Source organism: Papilio machaon, chromosome 18 (assembly GCF_912999745.1).
Source record: "Papilio machaon chromosome 18, ilPapMach1.1, whole genome shotgun sequence".
Classification (NCBI taxonomy): Eukaryota; Metazoa; Arthropoda; class Insecta; order Lepidoptera; family Papilionidae; genus Papilio; species Papilio machaon.
Window position 1 is genome coordinate 2,005,821 of NC_060003.1, and position 27,726 is coordinate 2,033,546.

Sequence of the window (27,726 nt, forward strand, 5' to 3'; positions counted from 1 at the left end):
TTTTCAATAAAGAAGGAAATTTTAGGATTCACCCTAGAACTCTACTGCACTGACATTCGTACATATGGTAATGTATAATTTCATCTCCTTACTTCTCTTACAAAATTAACTACAAAATATATAAATACAAATAATCACTGTAATCAAAACCCAGTTAAATTTTGGTAGAACGCGTAATTTCTTACACAAGATGTAAGAATACACATTACTCATAATCTAGAAAAATTGGTTAGTTTTTTCTGGCGAAAAATGAACCGGTATTTATTAAAATCTCATTACTGATAGAGGAATTCGAGGTTTATTATGTATTCATTTCTTTCAATCATATTAATCACGGTAAAATTGCTCTACCTTATTCACTCACACACTCCAATACTAGTATTAAAACTTACATTGACTAATATCACTGTTTTTTTTTTCAAAGAAAATGAGTGTTGACTAGTGTTTCGTCAGTGGGATCCCACACACTAACCAATACACTGAAGATTTTCGCAACGATTTCCAAAGGTTTGCAATATCTGAATTATGCAAGTGAGTGAGAGGGCGAACAAAACGGGCCGAGAGTGACCGACCTCCGCTCAGTCACTCCGCAGTTGCGTTTCGTGTTTATTTCGGACTACGCTTCATAGTAATTCGGTTGGGTGTGTCTCTGAAATTATAAAAAAAGTACGTATAATTTGTTGATTTATACGTTAATTTATATAAAAACATTTATCTTAATGTGAATATTAGTGACTTTATTAGCTATTATGTTGAATATAGTCGTAAAAAGATTATTAATCGGGCGTCGTCTGTTTGTTATTTGCTAAGCGGTAAAATGCCGGTCCACGTTAACAGCAATGGATTTTATTTTTAGAGGGATCAAATAATTTATAGCTGGGTGTAATTTTTATAAAATACAATAGTTTTTTTTTCTATTGTTTCAGTAAATATTAACCATGAGTGGCCAACAATACTACCCGTACAAGGTAAGTTTTCCTCCTACATGTAAGGTCGTACTTATAGCTATCCATAGTATCGATTCTGAAGTGATGATGTCATCTTTCCGGAGCAAGGTTAGCGGTGTACGCTATCCATTTATTTACCAAGGTACTTAGTAAACAGGTTGTACATGAGATTTAGGTTCATGGTATCGTAATTTATTATATACAAACTTTATTTGTACCAGGAAAATCACTTAAAAGTAGGCATGAGTTATGTATGACAGAATTTTTTTTTGCCTAAAAACAATGCTATAGAACGGCAGTCAACCGGTGTGTAATACAAACCAGGTGACAAGTTGCCAAGTTTTTTACTTGTTTATTTATTCAAGCTGTTTTTTGTTGGGCATTTGTACATTTTCCTCTAAGTTAAAAGTATTTACTAAAGAGTGTTTACCACAGTCTGGTTTCTAATAATATGGAAATCCTAATATAAGCCAAGACTAACTATAAATTACATTTAACTACGAAACAATGTGGGAATAGGAATCTATTTAGTTTTAGGTTTTTACCAGGACTAAGAGTATACATGCTTGTTTTGTCCGCAGTGCACCCCCACGGTGTACCCCGCGGAGCCCTTCGACCCTGCGGCAGATGCGGAGACACTTAGGAAGGCGATGAAGGGCTTCGGCACAGACGAAAAAGCCATCATCGACGTCCTTTGCCGTCGCGGTATCGTACAACGTTTGGAGATCGCAGAAACATTCAAGACTAACTATGGAAAGGTAAGTTTAGTAATTAGTATCATAAATTGCAGTTTTTTGTATTTACGTAGGTACACAATTCGTTTCAAATAAAAATTTGAATGAACCAACGCCATTTTGTGACGTCATAATAATCGAATCGAAAATATAAGGGGCATTGAAAGATATTTTTTTATTTCTAATTCTTAATCTCCGAGTTAAGTTAATTATATTAAGTATAGCTTTTTTTGTTAAAATCTGTTTTTGGCAAATCGAGGTTATATACCTTTACATTCTTATTTAAAACGTATAACTTTAGGTAAACTATTGCAGCTTGAGGTAAAAAAAAAATTGTTTACAATACGTATTTCGATGTTATCCTCAAGGTTATCTAAGGGATGGCAATTAAATCTCAGATCGAATTTTATTTTTAGTAACATTCAAAACTGGTTTCCCACAATGCTGTTTATCCTTTATGTTTTTAACATTAAAGCGTCTTTTTAAATATATGTTATCAAGCATACTTACTCGTTATTTAAGTAATTCTGTTTATCTGTTTCTTAACCTCTAAACACCTTTCCATTATCTTATTGTCAGCCATTACACCTTTCGTCACATACGACTGTAATTTAAAAAAAAAAACAACAAGATGTTATCTTAAAGTTTAGGATCATTTTGAAATACGGATGCTAAGATTTTATGTATATTTTTTTTGTATATTACTATCTTCTAAGAAAGTTAAAACACGTATCTCTGTCAATAGACATATCGAGGGGTGAAAGGCTATTTGTTTTAAGCGAAATTTTTTGAAAATCAGGGATTTTTTCTGCGTCTTTTAAGCTGGGTTTCGTTAAAATCGGAGCACTTTTTTGGCGCTTAAGACAATGCTATTTTAGGACATAATTTGGAATACCAAATTGAAACAAACTCAGAGAATCCGCATCTCTAAACCTTGGTCTAGTCACGAGTCATTTAAGATTCTTATCTACCTGTTTAGTTGGGCCTTGAACATTTAACGTAAGCAAATTGCGGCCTCAAGTGTTAGTCATAGGTGAATCATTTCCCATCTTAATCAACGCACTGTTTTTTTTTAAATTACTAATAGCTTCTAATTATGTGCCCTTGATACCTTGAAATATAGTAATTTTTACTAAAACTTTTCGTATTTTAAAATATTGTTAATGGCTCATTAAAGGTAGGTAACGCATCTGAATTTGTAGTCAATGGGCATCGGTCACTGCGCTGTTTCGGCGAACTCAGGTGGACGCTTACTCGTACGCTACCTTATAATATAAAAAAAAATTGACCAACTCTTTACTATCGTAACAATCATTTGCCTTTGCCTTTGTCCTTTATAGTTATTTCGATAAATTATTTTTATCAAAGCCTTAATACCTGACTGACAAGAGGGACTTTTGCGTTTGTAATAAATTTTATGCGAGTTTTTTGTGACGGTCTTGACTGACCGCTTTTTGCTGAGACAAAATCTCTGTATAAAACATATCGTCATCCCTGTCATTATCTTTGACAAGACAGAGATGAATAAGAACAGAAAAAGACAGAATATGTTTTAAACGGAGGTTTTTGGTGAAACTCACGTTGAACCGATTTTGGTCAGTGAGTTGTTATACGACTAGTTTTCTTTTTCTAAGTGCCATAGAACAGCAGTCAGTTGGGTTTATTGATTTTTTTCATAAACTGTTTCATTCGAAAAACTTAATAAAAACGATACAGATTGCGTTCATTTCAATACTTGCAATAATTAAAATAAATGCTAAAAATAATTAAACCATTAACGTGATATATTGTCATAAACTAATCACCTTGTTTTCTTCATAACATTTGATATCTTATCAGTTTATTTACTTTCTGTCTATACTGTTATTTCCATCACATATCTTTTACATAGTATGTTCTTAAGATATTGCACACTGAACATAACATCTACTCGTATATATATAAAAGAAAGTCGTGTTAGTTACACTATTTATAACTCAAGAACGGATGAATCGATTTGACTGAAAATTGGTGTGCAGGTAGCTTAGAACCAGGAAACGGACATAGGATAATTTTTACCCCGTTTTCTATTTTTTATTCCGCGCGGACGGAGTCGCGGGTAAAAGCTAGTTTTCAAATAAATATTGATAATGTTCAGTGTTCAACTATGTTACAGCAGACATTCAATTAAAATGTAAGGCTATAAAATTATTCAAACTTTCGTGAAGCATTATCATTAACTTATAAAGGAACGGCTAAAACACTCACGTATATATGTATATCCGGTGTCGGCACCGACTAGTTTCGACTCACATGAGTGAGCGAGGGGCCGCGTTCACGAAATAATACCAGTCCCACTCACCCTGATGGAGGGTGGGACACCGGATATATATAAGGCTATAGTTTTTGGTTACTAAAAATTAGTTTCGACCGTTGTTAAAATACTGAACGCGTAGTTATTTGTCATTTTTGGATATATAAATGATAACTTGAACCGATAAAATTAGGTTTCTAAACTACGGTCTACGAGACCAGTGATTTAATATGTATTCTCGGTGGACTTCGTAGGGTCAACGGAAGACCAGTTAGGGGTCTACGATATTGGAAATAAAGTTATTGATAGTAAAATTTGTAAGAGGTCTACGAGATAAAAAAGTTTGTAAATCTCTGTACTGTGTACTAAGTATTGTAGGTACATTATAATTTTTACTATGTTCACTTATAAATAGGAATGTTTATTTAATATAACTACTGGCTGTCTAGTGGTATACTCGTAATATGAATGAACAGCCGACCTAATTCCTTAAAATGAATCTATTCGTGTCTCACGCAATAAAAGCTTTTACGATATTGACGTTTTAGCAAATTGTGCATTTTTTCCGATCACTGTTGAACATTTATGTTTTAATCTTAGATATGTTGGGTAATTTAAAGAATTTAATAACGAAAACATAGTCACCTTTTTTTTAGAATAACACTATTCATTCATCAAATACACACTTATTTAAATATTTAAAAGTCTCCTTGATTCAAAAGCATTGTTTTAAAGTGCCATCTATCGACGAGTTCGTTACAAAAAAAAGTCACAATAATATTTTAAATTGAAAATAATGCATCAATATTTTTTTTTTCCTCTAGGATCTGATCAGTGAGCTGAAGAGTGAACTGACTGGTAACTTGGAGAATGTGATAGTTGCTCTGATGACTCCTCTGCCCCACTTCTACGCCAAGGAGTTGCACGACGCCGTTTCCGGACTGGGCACTGACGAGGAGGCCATCATTGAGATTCTCTGCACGTTGTCTAACTACGGCATTCGTACAATCTCAGCTTTCTACGAGCAGTGTGAGTAAAATTTCTTTTTACCCGGTTCATTGAGGTGATTATTTATCTGTGCTCTACATTATAGACTGCAAAATAAACTATCAAGAGTCTGAGAATTTGACAATTGCTTCAAATTGTAAATTAATTTGACCTCTACTGCGGTCGCTAATCTGGCAGAGGTCATAAGATTCATTTATACAAATCCTAAGCATTGTTATTTCAGATGATTTTGGAAGGAATTTCGTATATTTACAGTCGAGGACATTTATTTCCTACCCATCCTGGTGAAATGTCAATTGACGCCGAACACTAGTCACAGCAACATACATACGTAGTTAATTATCGCTCTTATGGTAACATTTTCTTGAACGATATTCGATTCAAAGTGAATAGAGAATTTCTTGACTGTACGTGTTTTCCAGTACTTGCGTGACTACATCGTACATATGTAATTGCACGATTAAAACACTGCCATGCGTTCTACATTCCAAACAATTCGCGTACGTAAACCATTTTTTCATGGACATATTCGTTTAATATTTTACCTTAAACGTTAATAGACAAAAAACTTTGAAGGTCAAATCTTTGAATTCGTTATTCCAGTCTTCTAAATATTTAGTAGCGAGATAAATAAAAAAAGTAATATAAAACAATTGAAATAAATGCTCTATACATTTACTAAAGTAATCCATAGACTCAATTTGGCAACTACTTATCTTGGCACAAGATTTTTGTATATTTCGAGAATGGAAAACAATCATTATATTTGAAAAAACAAAGATAGGATAAGCGAGAGTCTAAGGGATCGCTTATTCAGGATATTTTTCTCTCTTTTTACAGAGATTTTTATTTTTATAGATGTTTAACTCTAACCCGAGTTTTTCGCTTATGGAGGTTGTCCGTCTGGACCAGACAATGACTCTCGCTTTTAGAGGTATCTCGTTTATTCTGGTTCAACTGTATATGTTTTACATCACGTGTATTCCTCAAGTAGACAAACAGAATCGCATTACAATTTGCACATTAGTATTTTCTATCCAACCGCAGTTACAGCTTGCATTTTGCGGTATATGTTAATACGATAAGATTTAAAATGCTAAACCGTCTAGAACTGTGACTTTCCACTGTTCAAACATATGTTGCCATATCTATCTCTATAAAAAAGAGACAACGTCAAAATAGACGACATTAAAATTAATGCAGTTGAATTTCAAAGTAAAACCAGTCATTTTACAAATAGAACAAGTTCATTCGTACACACAATAGTATGTGAATTCCCATTTATTAAACCAGTATCTACAATTACTATTCTCTGAATACAATGAAGATAAAAGATTGCCTCAAGGCTTAAGATCACGTCTATTTATTTATTAAGGTAAGATGCCACTGAATAGTTTGAACAAAGACATAAGGGCGGGATGACATAACCGATTTCATTGAACTCCAAATATACATGACACGTAACATTAGAAGAACGCAAAAGCTTTAGAAATACTCACGACTATCTAATTCAATTCAAATAAAAACACACAAGTTATTTTTAGGTCATAGAAGGGCTAGTCCTGCATATTAAGTTACGTACACTCCCAACACAGTCCTCTTACAGGTGTGGCCAACATAATGAATGCACGATTAGGCTACAATTTACATATTTTTTTTAATTTTACCGTAATTAATACTGTCTGATGGGAATCAACATAGCTTCCGTGAAGCTAAGGAAATTTTATTCTAATTGTTTTGTACACGGTCGGAATTTACTAGACATTATTATTGTTTTTACTCAATGAAGTCAAGACGGATGTTTGGATTACTACTGCACTATCTGCCGTACTCAGAGTCGCTTTAAGGTTACTTAAACACTCTAAAGGATTGCCTTGTGGCCATACAATTGTAGACTATATCCCATCAGTTTATGCAATCGAAAATGGTTGTAATAATGTAGCGTTTACTAGCACCTTCGTTCGATATTGAACAAGCGGTCAATTAAATTCGTTAAAATAGCGAAGTGACCGCTCCACATAGACAAGAGAGAAGGTGCACAGAAAGACGATATTTTCCCTTTTTATGCGTCCCCTCCTCCGCCAAATTCGACTCCCATTCTCATCCTTTCCGTCCGAGAAATGGGTGGGAAGCAGAAGAGAACCAAACTTAGGCCTAGTTTTCATTATGTTGATTTTAATAGTGTAACTTTTGTTACAGTGTACGGCAAAAGCTTAGAATCTGACTTGAAGGGTGACACATCTGGTCACTTCAAGCGTCTCTGCGTCTCACTGTGCATGGCCAACCGCGACGAGAACCAGGGTGTGGATGAGGCTGGGGCAAAGAGCGACGCCGAAGCGCTGGCTAACGCAGGGGAGGGACAATGGGGCACTGATGAGTCGGTCTTCAACTCCATTCTTATCACACGCTCTTATCAACAACTGAGACAGGTATGTTGAGAAAAGAACATTGTTTTAGCACATTCAGTAACACAAATCCTTCAAGTTTACTTTTGTACGTAAAAATTTTCATCCATCCATCCATTCAGCCTCGTTACGCCCACTGCTGGGTATAGGCCTCCCCCAAAGATCGCCACAATGATCGGTCCTGCGCAACAATTTATTAGCATTAAATATATTAAGTGACTATTGGTAATAATTTTCATCTTAGAAGGCTGGTTCACGGAGGCGTAGATAAATAAACGCTTAAATACGTAAATCCGATCGCAACTTCACAATTTAATGTATTCGATGTTCTTATAACCAAATGATCCAACTCTTTAACAGAAATGGCGTCACTTCCAATAGTTTCTAGCACTAACAATAACTAAAATGAATCAATTTGAACTAGTTATTTGATTCAATCAATCTGCGAATCTAGTCATGTGTTGGCGCATACAAGACGCCATATTGCGCGATGACGTGTTCAATTCTATAAACTGAGCTCACAATATTGTGTTAATATTCAAAAATACAGACTATAAATATTTATGAATTGTATGCTGATGACCTTGAAAGTTCAAAAACATTGTAACAAGTTATTAAACCTAACTGATAATAACTTAATATTTTAAATTTAATTTATTTACGAATCTTTGAATCTTACTAATATTATAAATGCCAAGGCCAAGATTTAAGAAGTTCTGGCTCAACAGATCTTCATGAAATTTGGCACAGATGTAGAATCTAGTCTGGGAGAACACATAGGCTACTAATTAAGTATTTTTTTATTTCTGCGCGGACGGAGTCGCGAGCTACAGTTAGTACATACAAAAATGATCAGAGTAGCAAAAAAAATTCTCCAAACCTTGTCATAAACATTGTTTTTAATTGGTGAAGTTAGAACGTAAATTTCATACTAAAAAAACCGTTACAAATGCATTTCGCTGACTCACGTTAAATGACCTCGGAGAGAGGAGTAAATTACAAATGATAAAGTATTATTCAAGTTAAAAACTAAACAAATTTACAGATCTTCGCAGAATACGAAGCATTGGCCGGCAAAGATATTGAAGAAACTATCAAGAAAGAATTCTCTGGAAGCATTGAGAAGGGAATGCTAGCTATTGGTAAGTTATAACTTTCGTTATCATGTATCTAATACACTTTAAAATATGAAGGTAGTTCAAAAAATCTTTTAATTCAATGCAATCGATTTCAGAAATGGTTTTTCCAAACCGTAAACGTGTTATTGTTATTTTTAATATTATTATATTAATACTCATTAACCACTTAATTAGTTTGTTGACTGCAATTATCTATATATATAAAAGAAAGTCGTGTTAGTTACACTATTTATAACTCAAGAACGGCTGAATCGATTTGACTGAAAATTGGTGGGCAGGTAGCTTAGAACCAGGAAATGGACATAGGATAATTTTTACCCCGTTTTCTATTTTTTATTCCACGCGGACAGAGTCGCGGGAAAAAGCTAGTTCATAATATTATTGTCTATTAATTTCTAATAAATTATGTAACTCCTAATTTAATCATCGTATTGATTTTTAAATTTTGCGGTACAACCGTAAAGAAAAAAATATTTCAATGTCAATATTTAGGCTTATATAGATCGTTTAATTTTTACAATATGAAAAATACTTGTGCAATTTAAAAATGTAACCAAACGCATAGTTTATGATTGTTATCGTAACTTGATCTTAAAGCGTTGTTGTTCGCAAGTACTGAGGCCACGTAATACACGCCTATTAGGAAATGAGTAGTATCACCTTGACTATTTTTTTAGTATTATGGCATTGTTAATGTCATGATTCACAAAATCTATAAAAAGATTATAATAATTGTGTCTCCATTTTAAAATAATTAATTATTGGTTACATTAAATAACAAATTGGAATTTTATTAAAAAATAATTGCCTGCCAGTCTTACTCAAAATTAGTTCTTTATTCTTTGACAACTCTTAGAGATTACTAAGAATGGAGGGAAATTTAAAAAAAATCTATAACACTGGCAACTCAGATTAAAATTTTAGATGAAATAAAAAAATGATTGCCGGGCAGTAACACACTCAAAACGAAATCTTAATTCTTTGACAACTATAAAAGGTTAACAAGAATGGAGGGAAATTTAAAAAGATTCTATAACACTGGCAACTTCGTTTAAAATTTTAAGTGTAATAAAAAACAATTAATCCTATTTCTAGTAAAATGCGTGAAGAGCAAAGTTGGTTTCTTCGCTGAACGTCTCTACTATTCGATGAAGGGACTCGGCACCAACGACAAGACTCTGATCAGAATTGTAGTGAGCCGTTCTGAAATCGATTTGGGAGACATCAAACAAGCGTTCCTTGATAAATATGGAAAGCCTTTGGAGACCTGGATTGCTGTGAGTTTTTTAATCTTTATAACTGAAATCACTTGATCATGCTTTATTTTTGTTCCTTAGCACATTAACACTTTAATTCATGAATACTAAATCAGTTATTTTTTATCTGTGTCTTGCTAACTATCATCAAACATAGCTAAAATAATATGTCAAATTAGTTTATTATATACATTTTCTAAGTATAATTTCTTTCTCTTTGTTGATTAACTCGCATGTTATTTTTTTTTCCAAAAAGATGCACTTATGTACTTAATTAACAGCATGAATTTAAATATATTTCTCAATATTATAAAGAAACTGACCCATTATTACAATATACGACAAAATTCTCTATATTTTTTATCTAGCATGAGGGATTATAATGGCGCGAAATTCATAATAACCTTAAAAAAAAAACTCCATAACCATAGATTATACAGATCTATCATTGTCAAAAAAAAATTGACTTTGTTAATTAAGAATGTGTTACTGTGATTAATTATGGTTTTTACAATTAGTGATTTTGGTTGTTAATAATTTTGTTTATTCAAAGAAATAAGATTTTTTTTGTATTAAATCTTTAGAGTACATTTTTCTTGCAGGACGATACTTCCGGGGATTACAGGAAGGCTTTGTTGACCCTTGTTGAATAATTTGGAGTCAGGATAACAGCGTTATCTACGTTACAAATCTCAATTATCTATATGTTAGGTTTATTTATGGACTTTAATGTTCATTTGATGTAAATTTCGTTCACAAAGATCTGTATATTTCGCTTATTTGTTTCACATCATTGTAATTTTCCTCACAGTAGCTAACAGCTTCGTATTGAGTGCATGGGACATGGTGAACCTTTTTCTCTATGGTTCGCTTTACAAAGTTACCTTTTTCAGGAGGAGATTGATGGTCCGATTGGCGTTCTCCTATCCACACTGTGTTACTAAAAGACATCGAGATATTAACAATGTTTTATTTAAATCAAATATTTACTGGTGTGAAATAACCTTTATACCTTCGGGTATTGTTTATTGCATTTTGAATATATTTTTTTTATAATCTTTATTATTAAGAGTATTTAAATTATGTAATCTCATGCTTTTTTATGCACGTTTTATTGAAATATAATGGGACAGTTTCTGAGTGTAGTTTTTATTGTATCTAATGTTACAGCGTTGGTTTGATATTTGTTTACAGGAAGACCTAAACGGTGACTTCAGGAATGTGCTAGTCACACTATGTGCTTAATCCTGCAAAATAGAAATATGTATTTTAGTAGCAATATCTATTAAACTGTATGTTTTTTAAGCTTTTGCATGTTTCTAAATATTTAGAAAGTTACAAAATCGATGTAATATTTTGCAGGATGATACGAAAGGGGACTACAAACGCGTCTTACTTACTCTCGTTTCCTAAGAAAAATGCATAATAAAGACTACAGTTAATTTAGAGTCGCCTCGCACTCTCTAAGCTATGTTCCGATGTGAAACTGCCTTTATATTTTGTGTAACTGTTTAAATGATAGAATAAAAAGCTTGATATTTTGTGAAAATGAGATATATTTATTGGTGCTGTAGTTTTGTTTATGATATTTAAAATTGAATAATAAAACTATGTATGTTCCGAATGTCTTTTAATTAAACATCTCTTATGCCTTCTGAGGTAATCTAAAAAATTAAAAATTAAAAAATGCTATGAGACAGCAAATGCTACGATGTAATTCAATGACAGTAAATTGTTCACAAACCTATGTATCAATATAAGGTAGTAGTTCGTATAAAACCTACCTTGAAAGGAGCAACAGCTTCCGGAGCAATATTACTCTTGAGTAACAGTGCCAATCTGTCACCAGCTGGATCATCAGGAGCGGAGAGAAGGACCCTAGTATTACATCTGTGAGCCCAGGCATCACCAAAAGCCCCTACAACTGCTCCACTTGACAGTCCTACTCTTGTACTCATCTCATTTGTTAAGACTACCTACAATAGAACACATCTACCTGTTCTCATCTTCATGTGGGGTTAGAATTTAAATTTTTGACTATCCAAACTAATTTACTCACAATTTCAATCGAAAGAACCTCCTATCATTTTACCTTTGACGCTATTCATCTCTTAAAATAACAAAAAAAAATATTTCGCGACTATTTCATAAGAATTTCATTAATTTAGGATATTCTGTAATATTATGTTTACCGCTATTTGTCTTTGAACAGCAAGTCTCTGCAGCTCTGCCATCTGCCTGAACAACAAGCCCGTCCGCTGCTTCACTGTTATACCATCTTTAAACGGAAACGTTATTGAATCTATTATAATTAGCCTTATCTGTAAAAAAACACATACTTGTTGAAGGACCATAACTGACATTCCGGGTGTTTCCCGTTGCGCCGAGTGAGGAACAATCTTCAGAATAGGGTTTTAAACGTGCATAGTAGATAATTTTAGACAGATTCAAAAACTCAATTCTGATTCTCTCAATTTCTATCTACATCCATATAATAATTCTTACCTTACTTTTTTCTGCAAGTAATTTAGGTAACTGATACATAAAGGCGCAGAACTTTTCCAAACCAAATGCACCAACATAATGTAGATTCTTCAATGCTTCATCTTCACCCACATTAAATTGTCCATCAAGCAACTTTTGACATTTTGATAATGTTGCTGAGAGAATTTCTGAAAGGGGTTATCTTGTATTATACATTTTTTAAATGATAGATCTGATTGATTTATCGCAAGTCCAGAATTTGGGCAAATTTCTGGTGTGGGGACATAAGCAGGGCCGCTTTTAGCTTTTCTAGCGCTGCAGGTGAGATTTTTGCGGCACCCCTTTTTTTCTAGTGTTGGGGGAAATCTTCCAAAGATGCCCCTTTATACCCGAACATGGCACCCTGCATGGTCAACCCACCTTGCCCTACCCTAATGGCTCTACTGGAGATAAACGGCCTAACGTCAAGTTTATGGTTTCCCTTTTACAATATATGTGGTTTAAAAAATGTATTCATATTATAAAAAACTAGAAGTTAGTTTCACTGGGTGTATTACCTCTGAATCGATTAAGCACAAAGTTGGTATTTGTATCTATGTACAAAGCCTGTGCATTCAATCCACCAAGTGCTTCAGGAATCTGCACCGCAGCACATAATTGTAAACTAAATTAAAAATGTTTCAAAGATTTGAACGAAATTTCAGTACATATTTTGAGAGCAGAATAAATAATCAATATACTGATACTATGAGAAGTTATATTATTAAAATAAGAAACAATTTAAGACTTAAAAGTTTTGAGTTTTTAAATTACTTGGTAAATTTTCAAGAATTTATATTAGATTTAGGGGCTGTAATGTAATATTAAATAATCAAATCATGCATACCAAATCTGCGTTTTGCCTGTTCCAGGTAATCCTAATAATTCAGTAAGAGATCCCAGTGGAATACCATCGGTTCCCAAAATATTATCAAGTTTTTGACTAAATGTTGGAATAGCAGGCAAGCTTGTTTCTCGCTAGAATATTTTTTTTATTAATTTACAAATTATAAAATAATTTACTATCTATACAACCAACTTTCTACTTTGAAACTTACTTTCCATATTTCTGTGGCATTAAATATCTTAAAACCTGTATCCATTGATGAATATTTTTTACTTTTGCATCAGAAATGAAACAGTAATGGTCAAGTTTAAAATTTTTAAATGAAAAACTTGAATTTGTGAACTTTTAGAATTTTTGTTTTAACAGTTAGCGAGAAATGTAATACGTTTTAGTCATTCAGCCACCATTCGCCAGCTCACCGCCAGTCTTTTCACTACTATCATGTCTTCCATTGCAAAAATACTTAGTAGTTTTTTGTTTTAAGCGGGAACATCGTTATTAATACAGAGAACTGAAAATATTATTATAAATTAACGAAACATTGGATATTACCTATTGTTCGGTATCTATGTTCGTTTCGTTTTCGCCACCCGACTGTAAATAAAAAAGCTGTCACTGTCACAATCAGTCTAAAACTGTCAAATAAAAGTATCACAACAAAACATTATTTAAAAAATTTTATATCATTATTTTCAAAAAAGCCACTGCTTGGAAATTGAATTGAATTATTTTCAAAATGAATCAAATGAATATGCACGTACCGATGAATACCGTAGGTGGTCAACCTAATGTTGGTATGCAAATGCCAGTTGCTGGACCCATCATGCAGCAACCTTCGCCGCAACAAATGCAACCGGCTATGTCTCAACAAACACAACAAGATAAAATGGATAATATTTCTAAAGTTAAAACTCTAATGGGTTCTCTCCGTGAATCTTTGACCGTAAGGAGTACTTTTATTCCATAAAAATGTATTTAGTTATTCTTCAGATCCCTAAGATATAATTATAAATGCTTTAGCAAACTTCTTTACTATAAAGACACCAATCATCTTTTTGTCTGATGACTAATGCATTATTAATTAACTTATTTTACACTAGAAAGTGGCAAATGAGCAACCACCTGATATAGCTAATAGCTAGCCCATAGATATATGTATGCTTCAAAAATATTTTATCTTTTTAAATTTTATTTATTGAATTTTATTTTAGATGAGCTTGAAAACTGGGGCGCAAATATTACATCAAAATCATTGTATTGATTCCAATCCTCAGTAAGTTGAATTTTTTTTCTTTATATCTACAAAACAAAACATAAAATGCATATTTATAACATGGGTGGTCACCTTGAATTAACCGGAGATCTACTGTTCACTGATGAAACCCTGTGTTATTTACCAATTATAAACTTTGTGAAATCTTGAATGAAACAGCATAGTTCATTATTAGAAGGGAAATCATAAAAATGAGTGAGTGAGAGCATTTGAGCATCTTCCACTACATTATGTTTTACTTTAATTACTGAACCAATTGCAGACAACCATTTGGCCACTCTTGATGTTATAAAAACCATATTCAAATTTTACAAGCATATTTAGGCAACTTGTGATTTTAAATTGCATTATGTAATGAACATTGAAGCTTATAAAAACACCTATAGGGCAAAGTTGACAATAATAATTTATCATCAAAGAACTATTTATATTTTTGATTGAAAATAGCTAGAGCTATATGTACATGTCTAATTTTTCTTATCTCTGTCAAATTCATGTGTCTGTTTACATAATTTTCTTTAAAAGGGGTACAAAGTTTTAATTTTATTTATAATGTTTCTATTTCAGAAAAAGCCTTGACAATCCAGTGCCGAGGTTTGATAAAAATTTAGAAGAGTTTTTCTCAATTTGTGATCAGATGGAACTACATTTGGTATGTATTATTTATTTAGTTTGGTCAAGTTAAAATTTAAAGTTACAAAATAATTATATGCAAATGTAATTTAGTATACAACATGGCCATTGCTAAGAAATGTTCTTGTTTGTGTCGTCCCAGTGAAAAATACAATAAAATTTTATTCAATTACTAAATCTATATCTTACTAATATTATAAATGCGAATGTTTAGATGGATGGATGTTTGTTTGAAGGTATCTCCGGAACGGCTGAATAGATCTTGATGAAATTAGGCATAGATGTAGAACATAGTCTGGTATAACACATAGGCTACTTATTAATTTTTTTTTAATTTCGCGCGCGGACGGAGTCGTGGGCGACAGCTAGTATATATATAAAAGAAAGTTGTGTTACTTACACTATTTATAAATTAAGAATGACTGAACCATTTGGGCTGAAAATTAGTGGGGAGTTAGTTTAAAATCAGAAGATGGACATAGGATTTTTTTTATCCCATTTCCGTGGCATATAACAAAGTTTTTTTTTTATTCTGCATAGACAAGGTTGCAGGCAAAAGCTAGTAATTAATAATTTAATAAACTATGCTTACTGTGACATAGTTCTAACTCCGTTTACAATTTAAAATTATTCTAGACTTTTCTGGTTTGTACTTGAAAGTTAAAATTGTAGTTAGTTGTTTTGTTACTATGTATAATTGAATAACATTGTAAGACATGAAGGGGACATGTCTCAGTGCAATAATTAACTCATTGACCCAGCAACCAATCAGCATTCAGTACAAGTTCCTATACTCTTTATCATACATCTATGAGTTACTTAAAACGATATCGACGCTGGAAAGCATAAATGCTGTAACCCTTGAAATCGCGAATATGTTTTTCACACGTTAATAATTTCAACCATTATCAAACGATAATGATTTTATTATAGGTTAGTTAGCACAAACTACACAACATTGCTAAATACCGCATGCTTGTAGGCGTATCAGCTCACGAGTTATCATTTTTTGGCTCTCCTGTAAAGTTCATACTTTCGGGGTTACAGCGTTTACGATTTCCAGCGTCGATATATTTTCATCTCTGTCATTCTCAATTGAAAAATCTGAGATAGTAAAATGTACGTACGACTGTTTTTCCAGTGGAAATTCACTTTTACAAGATTTATAACTTTGACATTTACAGTAACATGCGAATAATTGTGATCGAATGATTCTGTTGAATGTCATTTGATTTATAATATAAATATGTTAGATTACAACTTGTTACTATGATGGATTAATTTGTTATCTATTTCACTTAGTTGTTATAATAGTGACGTTATTCTTTACTTAACAGTTTATTTTATGTTTTTCGAAAGTATGTATTATATGCCTAATTTTAGTCCACGTTCCCTTCCCACCCTTTTTTTGAATGGGAAGGGGAAGTTTAACGAGATTATGAGAGATTGTATCACCCGTTTCTTTCCAACGCCCTAACATGACATGAGAATATTTTTAGTCCTCTTTCCCTTCCCACCTTTTTTCTATTAGGAAATGATGTGAAAGGGAAGTGGATTTGGCGGAAGAAGTAACGCAAAGGAAGGGGAAATATTCTCTTTCTGTGCGTCCCCATCTCCGTTGATTAAAGGTAGGCAACGGTCGTCTCGCTATTTCGGCGAATTCAGGTGGCCGTTTGCACCGGTACTGCCTACCGAGGTACACCTCCACATTAATATTTTATAAATAAAACCTTGCTGTTAACCTTATTGTATGTAATTACCAGCGCACCGCAATGACTTGCATCCAACAAGCACAGTCAGCAGCTCACTACTTGCCGCTCACCGTCAACACCTCAAGACTAGACTCCGGACCACCAACACAAGTAAGTTGACATTCACAAAATATTTATTTTCTAATAGTTCTATTCTGGTTGTGTAAATAAACGATTGTTTGCTTACTTAGAATAAAACCGTGCAATGCTAGAGTCTAAAATAACGTCAAAAGTATTGAATCAGAATAGCATAACGTAAGTCGAACTCGTGAGTTTTTTTGGGGGAGGCTTCCTTATTCTCAGAAGTGGTTTTAGTAAGGCATAGGACAAAATGATATTTATTTAGAGGCTTTTTTGTCCGTGAAACTGCACCTTATAACAATTGTTCACTTAATTTCGTATACTAGAACACTTGTTCATAGATTAGATTGTAGTGTTGGCAACTCAGCCCACGCCTTCCTTTAGGTCAAAGAACTGCAGCTGTTTATCATTATTTTGTTATTGATACCTCCATTCAGATCTTGCTTCGGATTAATTGGGACGTTTATATTGATAAAGTCTAAATTTATCTCTCAAAGTAATTTAAGCTGTGAACTTTGCTAACATTGTTTCATATAAACATATTGCCTTTAAACTGATGAAATTCAATTTATTGTTATATGTCTAATTATAATCAAGTTATGGAAAGTTTTAGATTAGTTTTTATTATTTAAAGAAGAAAAGAAAGGAATAATAAATATGTGGTCAAATGTTGTTATAGTGATATCAGGTTAAAGAGCTTCTTATAGATGTTTTTTTTTATTTTCACATTTGTTTAATAATTTGATTGCTCATTAAATTATTATATGTCGCCAGTCATATTACTTTTGATTATTGTTTATGGGTTTATATATTTGTACAGTATATCCAATAATTTGACAGGATACCCAGCTAACGTATCCGCAGTATCTAAACACGGTTCGTCTTCAAATATCCTACGCCAAGGATATCCATGACACACTCGTCGCCGCCGCACAAAACATATCCACCGAATGACCAGAGAGGAATTAAAACAAATTGTAAAGAGTGAAAGTGTATTTATAAGGAATAAGTGTAATCTGTAAATTAAAATTATGTTTTCTTTATTCTTTGGCACTATTATTATAAATCAGGGTCGTTTTAACCATATTAGGCGCCCGGGTGCAAAAAGAAGTATGTTCATTGGCTAACGCTCTCCAGGGTCGGACACCTGGGCGCCCCGCACCCGCGGTTTAAGACGGCCCTGTTAAAAATATTTAAACTTATTGACTCAAGTTATAAGAAATAAATTGTTTGAAAATTAAAAAAAGGACTTATTTCTAGGATAGAAAATAAATTCACGCTTCTATAAATCACCTCATTTTATTTGTAACGCCATTTTAAGATAATAATTTTTAAACATTTGAGATCATAATCCAATTTCAATGATACATTTAAAATATAATACAAATAAACGATTACATAACATACACAATTTTAAAACACATAATTCTTAATCTAAGTATATAATAAAATATAAATACATAAGTCATTAAACAAATCAATACGACAACTTTATTAAAATATTTCAAAGAGTAAAATAGGCTTTTATATAATATATGATTGAAAGAAAATACACCTCACAGGAGCAAAAGTATTTATAATAGAAGGCAAAAGTAATTGTAAACATCTTACGTTTCAACCAATTTTGATTAAGCACTTTAAAGATTTAAAAAAAATTAGTTTCATATTTTAGGAAGCACTGTGTACTACATATTAACGTAACTTATTCACTCTTAACTTGATGGCTTGTTTAAATACATAGCTTATATATTAAGTATTATTAAACTACGAGGTCCGTCTTCTAAGAAATATGCTCACATTCTCGCAGTATGAATTATTTGTACGGTGTGTCATTTGGTAAAAACAATTAAAAAATCCTATAATCTTAACATAAACATAATATAAAATTCTATCAGTCTTCATTAGCGTTAGGAATTACCAGTATTACACTGAACTGGATCGAGCGAAACTTACCTGAAACACGAAAAAAATTATTAAAGACTAATTAAAAAGAAAGACAGATTGAGTGTATGTATATGTGTGTGTGAGAGAGAGATAAGCGATATGTACATCTACAAACAAATGAAAAATTGTAAAAAAAAATCACTTTTCGCTTTACACTAAATCTAATCGACGTCGCTCTCATTCACTCACCTACGTTTTTAAGACATTTTTCTCTGTTATGTAACGAAATGTGCCTTAATTCGATTTGAAGTATCAACTTTTTTAAAGTCATTTAGCAAATCCTGAAATTCAAACGTAAAAAAAACTATATTTTAAGTCTTAAATACATATAAACTTATAACAAAACTGATTGACATTGAAACACGTAATAGTTCAGTAAACTTTAATGACAATAAATCGAAGATACTTGAAACAAAGCAAGTTATGGAATATTACTCGATAGGGCGACTTGATTCATTAGAATCCGCTGGGGGCTACCAAGATATCGCAGAAGTGGACATAAATTGTCACTATCTGTTACTTGGAGTCAATCCTCGCTCCTGGCAACGACTATTTGTTCTCAACGACCCGGCGATAAACTTATTATTGTGACATATGAACGATGGTCATCAGTGGAATTGTACAAAAAACAAAATGTCCGCTTACAAATTGTTGATATAATTAAAATTGTTTCTGTTGGTACTTCTCAGAAGTCCTTACCTATCTAGACAGGAAAGCGAGCACAACTATTATCTACCTATTAACATACGAAGGACTTTCACAGACAATAATGAGCTAATATTTTTAAGAATTTCGTTTCTTTTTTTGGATGTGTTCGCTTTAGATGTGGCAACTATTTACCTACAAACTTTTTTTTTAAATTAAAGGATAAATTTCAGTTGTAAGTAGGGTATAAGAAATTCCATCGACTATTCTCTATTGTAAAGATGGGTTTAATTTTTTTCAATTTAACTTCAGCCTATGTCCAAAAGTTGAGTGACATCTTGAAAATACATAATTGTCAAATTATTATAATAACATGATTATTATATAATAATGCAATATGAAACACAAGAAGGTACATTGTTGCCGAATCGGACATAGTAACTTTGCATTGATTAGCGCGGTCAGCCACCCTTCAGATAGTGGCCACATATAATTTGATATACGCTTCGCAACAAAAAAAAACTATGAAGGTTTGATTTCATTTCGTATTGTTTTACAAATAATTTAACACCACATGTTACCAACGAATGTTATGGAAGCTTTTTTACATACCACGATAAGAATTAAATTTATACATGAAAACCATGTACTTATTCGATCCATATTTAAAATAGAAACATCTAGAAAATTTAACATGTTACTTATGTATCCTTCGAGAATATTCAGTTAGGGCAGAATCTTGCAAACGATAAGTCTTTATTTCAAGTCAATTAATTCATCATAATCAGTCTGGGTTAGTCTACTGCTGGACGTAGTCATCCCCCATCGATTGCACAACGCCAAGTGCTGTGCCGCCCTCAACCAGTGCACTCCCGCAACCTTGACCAGGTCCGCATTTTACTTGGTTATACTCCGTTTAAATCCATAACAATAATAATTGCACATATTTTTATCAAGTTTAATTTACAATGACGTATAAATACAACATAATCGAGTGTTTTCTTCCACAGAGATACGTGAGTGTTACAATGTAAACTTGTTTATTGGCCAGTTATCACAACAAACCAATAAATCAATAATGTATTGTAGAAGCACCTATTACGTGTTGATATACCGTAATGTAATACCAACCACTGATAGGAATATTTTCGTTGGCAGGTCGAGATTATTAATATAGGAAAAGAGATATTTCAGTTAAAATTTCTTACAAATTTAAATTAATAAAAGAAAGATTAGTTTATTTGATCACGATCAACAAATAAATTTGGGCGAAAAATCTCATAAACCGTCAAAGTAGTGTTGTACAGACGACCCTTGCGTACCAGTTTAAATGTTACCGGTTTTTTAATATTAGTATACTAATGCAATTTCGTTGTTGTCAAACAAAAATTATAAAAAGTTTCGTAAAATATTTCTTGAAATGTTAAAAACTTGTTGATTATTACTTGCATTGTTTATTATGCTTTAATATACGGGAATCAGGACAAGATAACGATTTGTTTTCATTGTTGCTAACCTTGGCTGCAGGCAGATAGAGGGTAGAGGAGGTCTAAAAATAGACTTTCTTTCCATCCGATACGATATCCACTTTCTTTGTTTATATGCCTACTAAAAATTATCAACACAGTTAAACCTATCAAGTTTGGTATCAGCTTATTTTCCCGCAACGGATTTCTTAAGGTTTTTACAATACATATCTTATAACATGTATTCATTAAAAAGATGGGATTCTTTTGCCGGAATGCGTCTACAAAAACAAACTACCATGCCCTCACATTCTCAACGCAAAAGAAAATACTACAGTGCTACCGACAAGCCAAGAGAGTTCATTTTTATGGGTACAAATTTTAGCATTGAACGTGTAAAAACATCCACACATCCGAAAAGGTATACATAGACCCACACAGTATAAAGGGAAGGCAACTTACATTATTACCCAAATACTTGTTGTGCGGCGTACGTGATACGGAGAAAGCCATCGTTGCCACGGAATTGTTGATACGCCTGCGCCATCGTCATGCTGTGGCTCACCAGAACTTTGTCGTTCACCAATAGATATAGCGCCTATGGGAAACGGAAAATTAAACTTATAATTGTCATCGGAAGTTGGTAGCTGGCCAGCACTATCATTATGCCAGTCTATGAAGAAGTAATATGCTATTTTTTATATAATATATTTAAGTTGTTATATTTATTGCTACATTTAATAAGACGCTCGGATAATTCAAAAACTATCCTGAGATTTTGATATTTTGTACAAGAAATGTACAATATGAATCTCATGAAGAGAAATCTACGTGAACATTCTTAGCAAACATTTAACGACTCCGATTAAACTTTCAATGTTCTAATTTAAAAAATGCATTACCTGAGAATCCCTCAACTTCATCTTAGTTCGTATGATATAAAGGAACTGGGACATAGTGAGTTCCTGTGGCACCAGAAACTTGTTCCTGCCGAGCGCTGGCACCTCCTTCTCACGAGAATATCGTTCTACGAACAACTGTTGGCAAATAAAAACTAATAACTATGAGTCTATGAGTTTCTACAATCATATCAAATACAGTACTGTTATCCATACGAAAACAATGTTATCCAGAATAAAAGAAATGACATATGTTTTTGTACGAATGTTTCGACTTTCGACATTAGAAATTAATAGCAACATGGCATAATGTCGATAAGAACGAAAATAACTTTAAAAATATTCTGTCTTCTATACTTAAGATAAAAGATAAAGTATTTTAGAAATAATAATGTATATTTCAATAATAAAAAAAATGAAATAAATTTAAAATTATTAGAAAGAAATTGAACCCTTAAGGGTTCAATTTCTTTCTAATAATCTATTAACTAATAATCTATTAATAGAAGAGAAACAGATATGTTATATTTACCGGTATTTTATTTGGGAAGCGATGTCTTATCGCCTCAACTTCCTGACTGGGACCCGTCATATCTGTTAACAAAGCACATAAAGTGTTTTTGTGAGAGTATATTTTCGCATTTTACTATTTTTTTAATTCCTAAATGCCAACCAAACTTTATGGCAACTCATAATTTTGTAGGAATCCCCGATACATAAAGAGATTCCCACCTGCGAAAACACACTGCGAGCCGCCGTAAAGTTTGATTCTTAAAATATCTTACCGTCGTGATATCCGAAGACTTCTTGAGAAGCGTAAGTGATATAAAGAAAGCCGTCTTCATCGCCAAAGTTTTCATAAGCTTGAGCCATGGTAAGGCTCATGCTTAGCATCGATCTGTTGTTGATTATCAAGTAGAGTGCCTATAAAAATTATCGTAATAAGTTTAATCAGCAGACAAGAGAATATTTACATTAAAATGCAGTGATTTCTGAACGAATAGTTTAATTTAGAAATTTATTCAATGTTTTGATGAAAGTCTTTTCACGTTTTTGTTAAATGCTAAAAATACCATAATCAACTGGTAAATTTGACCTTAAAAATCAAAAAAGATAGAAGCAAACGCAATTATTAAAATTTTCGAAAAACTTTTTTAAATTTTAAAAACATTGCTATCAATTACGTACTGTAAATTTAAATTATGAATCACTAACATCTTGTTGTCACTCCCATCTGACACCGAAGTGTCTGCAGAATTTTCTCTACTCGATTAATATTCCCTTATCAAGTATCATCGCCCTGGCCCCGGTCTTTGTCAATCGTTTAAATTAATTATAATTAATATAAAACGCTGACGTAGGTAATATGCACTGATTATGCGATTTAATAATAGTGTAAGAAGCCATTAGGAAATGGTCGGATAATACCGATCTAATGAATAACATATTTATTATTATCTTAAGACAACAATTATACATCAGGCCATCAGATAAGTTTAATTTAACTGAGCTTTCTCAGTAGTGGAAATTTCGACCACAATGTCATTTAAGATCAGGTGTCAATGTTAAAACAATAATTAAAAGAAAAACGAAAACCGGAAAATAAACGTAATGATGGACATCCCTACAGTCTGTTTTAAAATTGTTTTTGAACCCTTTAGCAAGTTAAATTTTGCTTGGCACATCACTACTCGGGAAAGCAACCTTTTTTACACGGACTTTATTAAAACAGATAAGAGAAGAATGATATTGGAGGACAGAATTAAATCAAAGCACAAATTGAAAAAAGATAAGAGAAAATTTAATAATAACTATTTATATATTTTTTGCTTACCTGATTCGGTTTAATTCTTATTCTGTTTCTTATAATGACTAGGAATTGTGACATTGTAATATCTTCTGGTACGAGAAATTTGGTTTTGTCTAATGCTGGCAAATTTCTCTCTTTGTGTGATCTTTCGACGATTAACTAAAAAAATAAAAAAAACTTGATATGACAAAATTTTGAATTCTTGAAAAAATCTTGAATTCTGAATTTTATAATCTGTGACATTTATTAATGTTAATAAATAAATTATCTTTGTATTGTTACCGGTATTTTGGTGGGAAATTTATTCTTGATGGCCATCACTTCTTCTTTTCTTGTTACTGTAACAAAAATTATCCAATCTTTAGTATACTATTCAAGATTAATTGATTAACGAAGTATTTATTATTATTATTATAACATTAGATATCAGTTGTTTAGTGAGAGTTTATCTATTGTTTTGAAACTGGTTTATTAGCTTTGGCAGAATAATCAATATCTTATAATGTAATTTTCTGTTAGATATTTTATGTTTATTAAAAAACTAGCTTTTGCCCGCGCGTAATTCAACAATGAAAGTTAATTAGTAACCTATGTATAACTTTGGTAGACGACAGAAACAACAACTGCTGCACGAATACTACAACCACACAGAGAACAGACGTGAAGTGGAACCAATTCCGCTTTTCGTCTGATGAGTGTGGGTATCGGAGGCCTAATTTTAGTCTCCTTTCTTTTCACACCTATCTCTTACAGGGAAAAGATCGGAAGAGGAAGTGTTACATAGATAGGATAAATATCCTCTTTCTATACGTTCCCTTCTTTTAAGAAATTGAAAAGCAATATCTACGATTGAACATCCCCAATGGTGTTCCACCTTCTCCGCTTGTAATGGGGCCGTGGGAACGCAATAGCACACCATCACGGCCACAATTGAATATCCCAACTTAACTTATTCAAGATTAAAAATAATTTGTAGAATAAATACTTATTTGTTTGAAATTAACAATGTGTGTTTAAAGTTATTTATTCACTCGTTACGAGCAAATAGCAACTCATTATGGAAACAATTAAATTTGGACTTCGGTATACACTACGTTGATCTAGTCACGTATTTACGACAAGACAGGACTCATGAACGTCACAATTAGGCGGCAAACAGATAACAGTATCCTAATTATTGCAGTTGACATGTGCGTGGGGTATTTGCTAACTATAAAAATTAAAGGTCGTTGAACTCTATTAGACTAGCTGTCCCCCGCGACTCCGACCGCACGGGATTAAAAAATAACAAGTAGCCAAGTAGTTCTTTCAGACTTTTTTCTAAATTTGTGACAAAATTTCATCAAGATCTGTTGAGCCTTTCCGGTGATACCTGATCTAATAAACATGGATAGTAAGAAAATATTAGTAAGTAAGTTAGTCTATAAACTATATCTTTTGCGCCCTAGAGAGCGTTTAAAAACCGGAATGCAATAATGTACGCAGAACTACTTTTCAGTGAAAGGTGCCAAGTTCGTTAACACTTTAATGCTACGAAAGGTCTACGAAAACCTGATTTTAAAACGTTAAGATAATTTTCGGTTACATAAATGTACTTATATTTTAAGTTATGAGCTCACAAGTATGAAGTAAAAGTTACAAAGCGATCTTACTAGCATACTAATATTATAAATGCGAATGTTTAGATGGATGGATGTTTGTTTGAAGTTATCTCCGGAACGGCTGCATGGATCTTGATGAAATTTGGCACAGATGTAGGTCATAGTCTGTAAGAATACATAGGCTACTTATTAAGTTTTTTTTATTCCGCGCCTACAGAGTCGCGAGACAGCTAGTCATTAATAAACATCAGCTGTAATAAACCATAAAACCTTTAACAAGAAATCTGATAAATAATAAAAATATTGTTTGTTGTCTATGGTTTTTCCATAGAATATGAGATAACAAAATGTTTTTATACAAGTGTTACGTAGTGGAAACACACAGCATGTATTGTTTGTATTATTCTTGTGCATGTGCTCTCCCACACGTAGGCACATTTTTTGTACTCGTCCCAAAAACCGGAACAATGAATTCGAAAAGAGAATTTTGGTGCAGGGTCTAAATAATACTACCTGTTCATAACTGTATTGAACTTGCTTGAAAATTGTATGAATCTTCATGAAAGGCCTACGTCTTAAATTATGTTACTTTTCTCAGTAACAAGTTAAATAATAATATTAATATATAGGAAATACGGTAATTTTAATGTTTATTACATGTTGGAACTATGGTTTATGTTAAGAAGTATAATTAGAAATTTTATTTAATTAAAAAATAGGGTTATTCAATTACACCAAGTTATCGACGCAGCTTTTTAGCGATAAACAGTAGCTTTTATTCGACCATATATTACTTTAATAGCATCGAAGCTTTAAGTTTAATGGAATAGTTCATTTATTTTAGTGAAGTTATTACTTCGCGATTTTGTGTCTATAATATGTCACTTACTATAGCGATAGAAAGATTTGTTTGTACTCTAAAGTTACCTCTAACAAAAACAATAATATTTTCTTCGTGCTGTTGCATTAATTTTATTCAAATATGAATATTGAAATAAAAGAGACGAGCTAGTTGTGAATGCAATCTATTTGATACTTGAAGTCTAGTGTAAAGTCAAAGAATTTAATTCATTTCCCACTTAGGAACAAATATCATACAGCCAGATGTCTCCAAAAGACCTATAAATAAATTTTTATGCATGTTACTATGACAAGTTCTCGACCTTATTGCATTGTGAGCGTCAAATTACATTTCATCAAAATTGATATGAAATAAATGTCCTCAATTGCATTTAGAAACTTCCAGAAAGTGATTAAATATTTTGATTTAAATGTACAAATATGATAAAATATTATTAAGCTAAGATTTAAGTTAAAGCTAAGAGAGTATTCTAGTAAACGACGCCTGTAAATCATTTTTTTTTTTCATAATTTTTGAAAAAAAAATTTTTCCGGTAAAGCCAAAGAATGCTAGAGAAAAAGTAAAATTTATTATTTGTTTCTAAGCAATATAACTATAATTATAACTTAAAAATAATGTATTTTTAATGTCCACAATGTTAACATATGGCAATTGAAAGTGCCGAGTTTTATTATTTTGGGTTCCAAACTGCATCTGACGGTTGCTGTCTCTCTCTAAGGTATTTGGAACTTTTTATTTGATTTTATTTCTCATGTGGACGGAACAAGTTATGGGTGTAACAAACAAGTGTCCCATACTTTGGTCACCTCGTCATTTATAAGTTATAGTTAAGTTAACTTTCATAAGTTTATAAATAAAAATAAATAAAGGGTATTCCGACAAGTGTAATGAAAAAAAAACTTACTGAATGGTTTTTTCGATTTGAAGCACTGTTTCACATTATGGTTCACATCGTGTTTTATTAAAGTTGTTACGAAATTTAATTCCATGTTTTTGTTTATCACCGATCACTTTTTTTTGTATAACTTGCGCTGTTGTTTGTTGCACGTGCGTTCACAACGATGTCCGATGGTCGACTGAAGCAAAGTAAACAACATCAACTGCTTTTATCAACCGACATGAGGTCGTGTTGTAAATAACAGCCGATGTTAATCGCTACCGCTTTAATGGGTAATATTAAGCGCCAGCAGATTTGATATTGCACATCTTAAAATTGGAAAATATAAATTGTAATAATTAACTTTGTGTTGATTACGAAAAAATAAAATAAAAAAGAAAACAGAAATCATTAAAGAGCGGTTCATTTTAGCAATTTGCGTGTTATAGTATATATATTATAGTACTTTTTGGCGTAGCGCAAATGTCTACGAGAACATGACTATGGCTTTTAACACATTGCCGCGAAAGCGATCCCATTTGAAGCTGGTATGTATTTGGTTTGTTCCAGCGAATTATCTAGCAGCTATTAACGAGCAAAAACGAATCTAGCATATAGTAAACTCTGTGTTTCATTTTCAGTAAGTTTTATATCAGTCGCATTACACTTTTTTTTTGTGACTGAGTAGTCACTGTTTGCCTTAAAGAGGCATTTACAGTTTCACTGGGCTTG

General features: G+C 32.4%; 4 protein-coding genes across 8 annotated transcripts; 2 read left to right on the plus strand and 2 right to left on the minus strand.

The window, feature by feature from the left end:
• The first annotated feature begins 572 nt into the window (after positions 1 to 572).
• LOC106715484 (annexin B9) lies at positions 573 to 11,286 on the plus strand. 4 transcript variants are annotated; one of them, XM_045682097.1, is made up of 8 exons: positions 573 to 665; positions 927 to 968; positions 1,529 to 1,705; positions 4,799 to 5,003; positions 7,182 to 7,411; positions 8,433 to 8,529; positions 9,622 to 9,803; positions 11,145 to 11,286. In XM_045682097.1, exons 2-8 carry the CDS (start codon positions 939 to 941, stop codon positions 11,193 to 11,195), a joined length of 972 nt encoding a protein of 323 aa, XP_045538053.1. In that variant the 5' UTR covers positions 573 to 665; positions 927 to 938; the 3' UTR covers positions 11,196 to 11,286. The 4 variants fall into 4 exon arrangements, with proteins under 4 accessions (XP_045538053.1, XP_045538051.1, XP_045538052.1 ...); XM_045682095.1 differs by having other exon boundaries at positions 10,977 to 11,194; XM_045682096.1 differs by lacking the exon at positions 11,145 to 11,286 and adding an exon at positions 10,676 to 10,826.
• A 79-nt stretch (positions 11,287 to 11,365) lies between these two features.
• On the minus strand, positions 11,366 to 13,459 carry LOC106715387 (DNA repair protein RAD51 homolog 3-like). 2 transcript variants are annotated; one of them, XM_014508673.2, is made up of 7 exons: positions 13,364 to 13,459; positions 13,153 to 13,283; positions 12,824 to 12,930; positions 12,288 to 12,454; positions 11,975 to 12,103; positions 11,567 to 11,758; positions 11,366 to 11,446 (listed from the first exon to the last, which is right to left on the minus strand). In XM_014508673.2, the coding sequence occupies exons 1-7, from the start codon at positions 13,406 to 13,408 to the stop codon at positions 11,417 to 11,419; spliced, it is 801 nt and encodes a 266-aa protein (XP_014364159.2). In that variant the 5' UTR covers positions 13,409 to 13,459; the 3' UTR covers positions 11,366 to 11,416. The 2 variants fall into 2 exon arrangements, with proteins under 2 accessions (XP_014364159.2, XP_045538055.1); XM_045682099.1 differs by lacking the exon at positions 13,153 to 13,283 and having other exon boundaries at positions 13,364 to 13,458.
• A 341-nt stretch (positions 13,460 to 13,800) lies between these two features.
• Positions 13,801 to 17,926, plus strand: LOC106715442 (mediator of RNA polymerase II transcription subunit 29). The gene is made up of 5 exons (XM_014508731.2): positions 13,801 to 14,095; positions 14,364 to 14,425; positions 14,993 to 15,077; positions 16,822 to 16,920; positions 17,731 to 17,926. Exons 1-5 carry the CDS (start codon positions 13,889 to 13,891, stop codon positions 17,842 to 17,844), a joined length of 567 nt encoding a protein of 188 aa, XP_014364217.2. The 5' UTR covers positions 13,801 to 13,888; the 3' UTR covers positions 17,845 to 17,926.
• A 633-nt stretch (positions 17,927 to 18,559) lies between these two features.
• On the minus strand, positions 18,560 to 27,195 carry LOC106715426. Its single transcript, XM_045682180.1, has 8 exons — positions 27,022 to 27,195; positions 23,937 to 23,992; positions 23,679 to 23,813; positions 22,630 to 22,768; positions 22,377 to 22,438; positions 21,848 to 21,982; positions 21,408 to 21,543; positions 18,560 to 18,843 (listed from the first exon to the last, which is right to left on the minus strand). Exons 1-7 carry the CDS (start codon positions 27,104 to 27,106, stop codon positions 21,412 to 21,414), a joined length of 744 nt encoding a protein of 247 aa, XP_045538136.1. The 5' UTR covers positions 27,107 to 27,195; the 3' UTR covers positions 18,560 to 18,843; positions 21,408 to 21,411.
• Positions 27,196 to 27,726: the final 531 nt, after the last annotated feature.

Excerpts from the sequence above, each read along its gene's own strand:
- LOC106715387 (XM_014508673.2), bottom strand. The coding sequence starts at position 13,408 with ATGGATACAGGTTTTAAGATATTTAATGCCACAGAAATATGGAAA. Across the intron at positions 12,104-12,287 it reads TACTTGCAGAAAAAAGTAAG|ATAAGGCTAATTATAATAGA; the intron begins GTAAGAATTATT and ends GTTTTTTTACAG. Across the intron at positions 11,447-11,566 it reads AAGCTGTTGCTCCTTTCAAG|ATTACCTCAGAAGGCATAAG; the intron begins GTAGGTTTTATA and ends TTAATTTTTTAG.
- LOC106715442 (XM_014508731.2), top strand. The coding sequence starts at position 13,889 with ATGAATCAAATGAATATGCACGTACCGATGAATACCGTAGGTGGTCAA. Across the intron at positions 14,426-14,992 it reads TGTATTGATTCCAATCCTCA|AAAAAGCCTTGACAATCCAG; the intron begins GTAAGTTGAATT and ends TTTCTATTTCAG. Across the intron at positions 15,078-16,821 it reads ATCAGATGGAACTACATTTG|CGCACCGCAATGACTTGCAT; the intron begins GTATGTATTATT and ends TGTAATTACCAG.
- LOC106715426 (XM_045682180.1), bottom strand. The coding sequence starts at position 27,106 with ATGGAATTAAATTTCGTAACAACTTTAATAAAACACGATGTGAACCAT. Across the intron at positions 23,814-23,936 it reads AATTTCCCACCAAAATACCG|TTAATCGTCGAAAGATCACA; the intron begins GTAACAATACAA and ends TTATTTTTTTAG. Across the intron at positions 21,544-21,847 it reads TGAAGTTGAGGGATTCTCAG|GCGCTATATCTATTGGTGAA; the intron begins GTAATGCATTTT and ends CGTTTCCCATAG.
- LOC106715484 (XM_045682097.1), top strand. The coding sequence starts at position 939 with ATGAGTGGCCAACAATACTACCCGTACAAG. Across the intron at positions 1,706-4,798 it reads TCAAGACTAACTATGGAAAG|GATCTGATCAGTGAGCTGAA; the intron begins GTAAGTTTAGTA and ends TTTTTCCTCTAG. Across the intron at positions 5,004-7,181 it reads CTCAGCTTTCTACGAGCAGT|TGTACGGCAAAAGCTTAGAA; the intron begins GTGAGTAAAATT and ends CTTTTGTTACAG.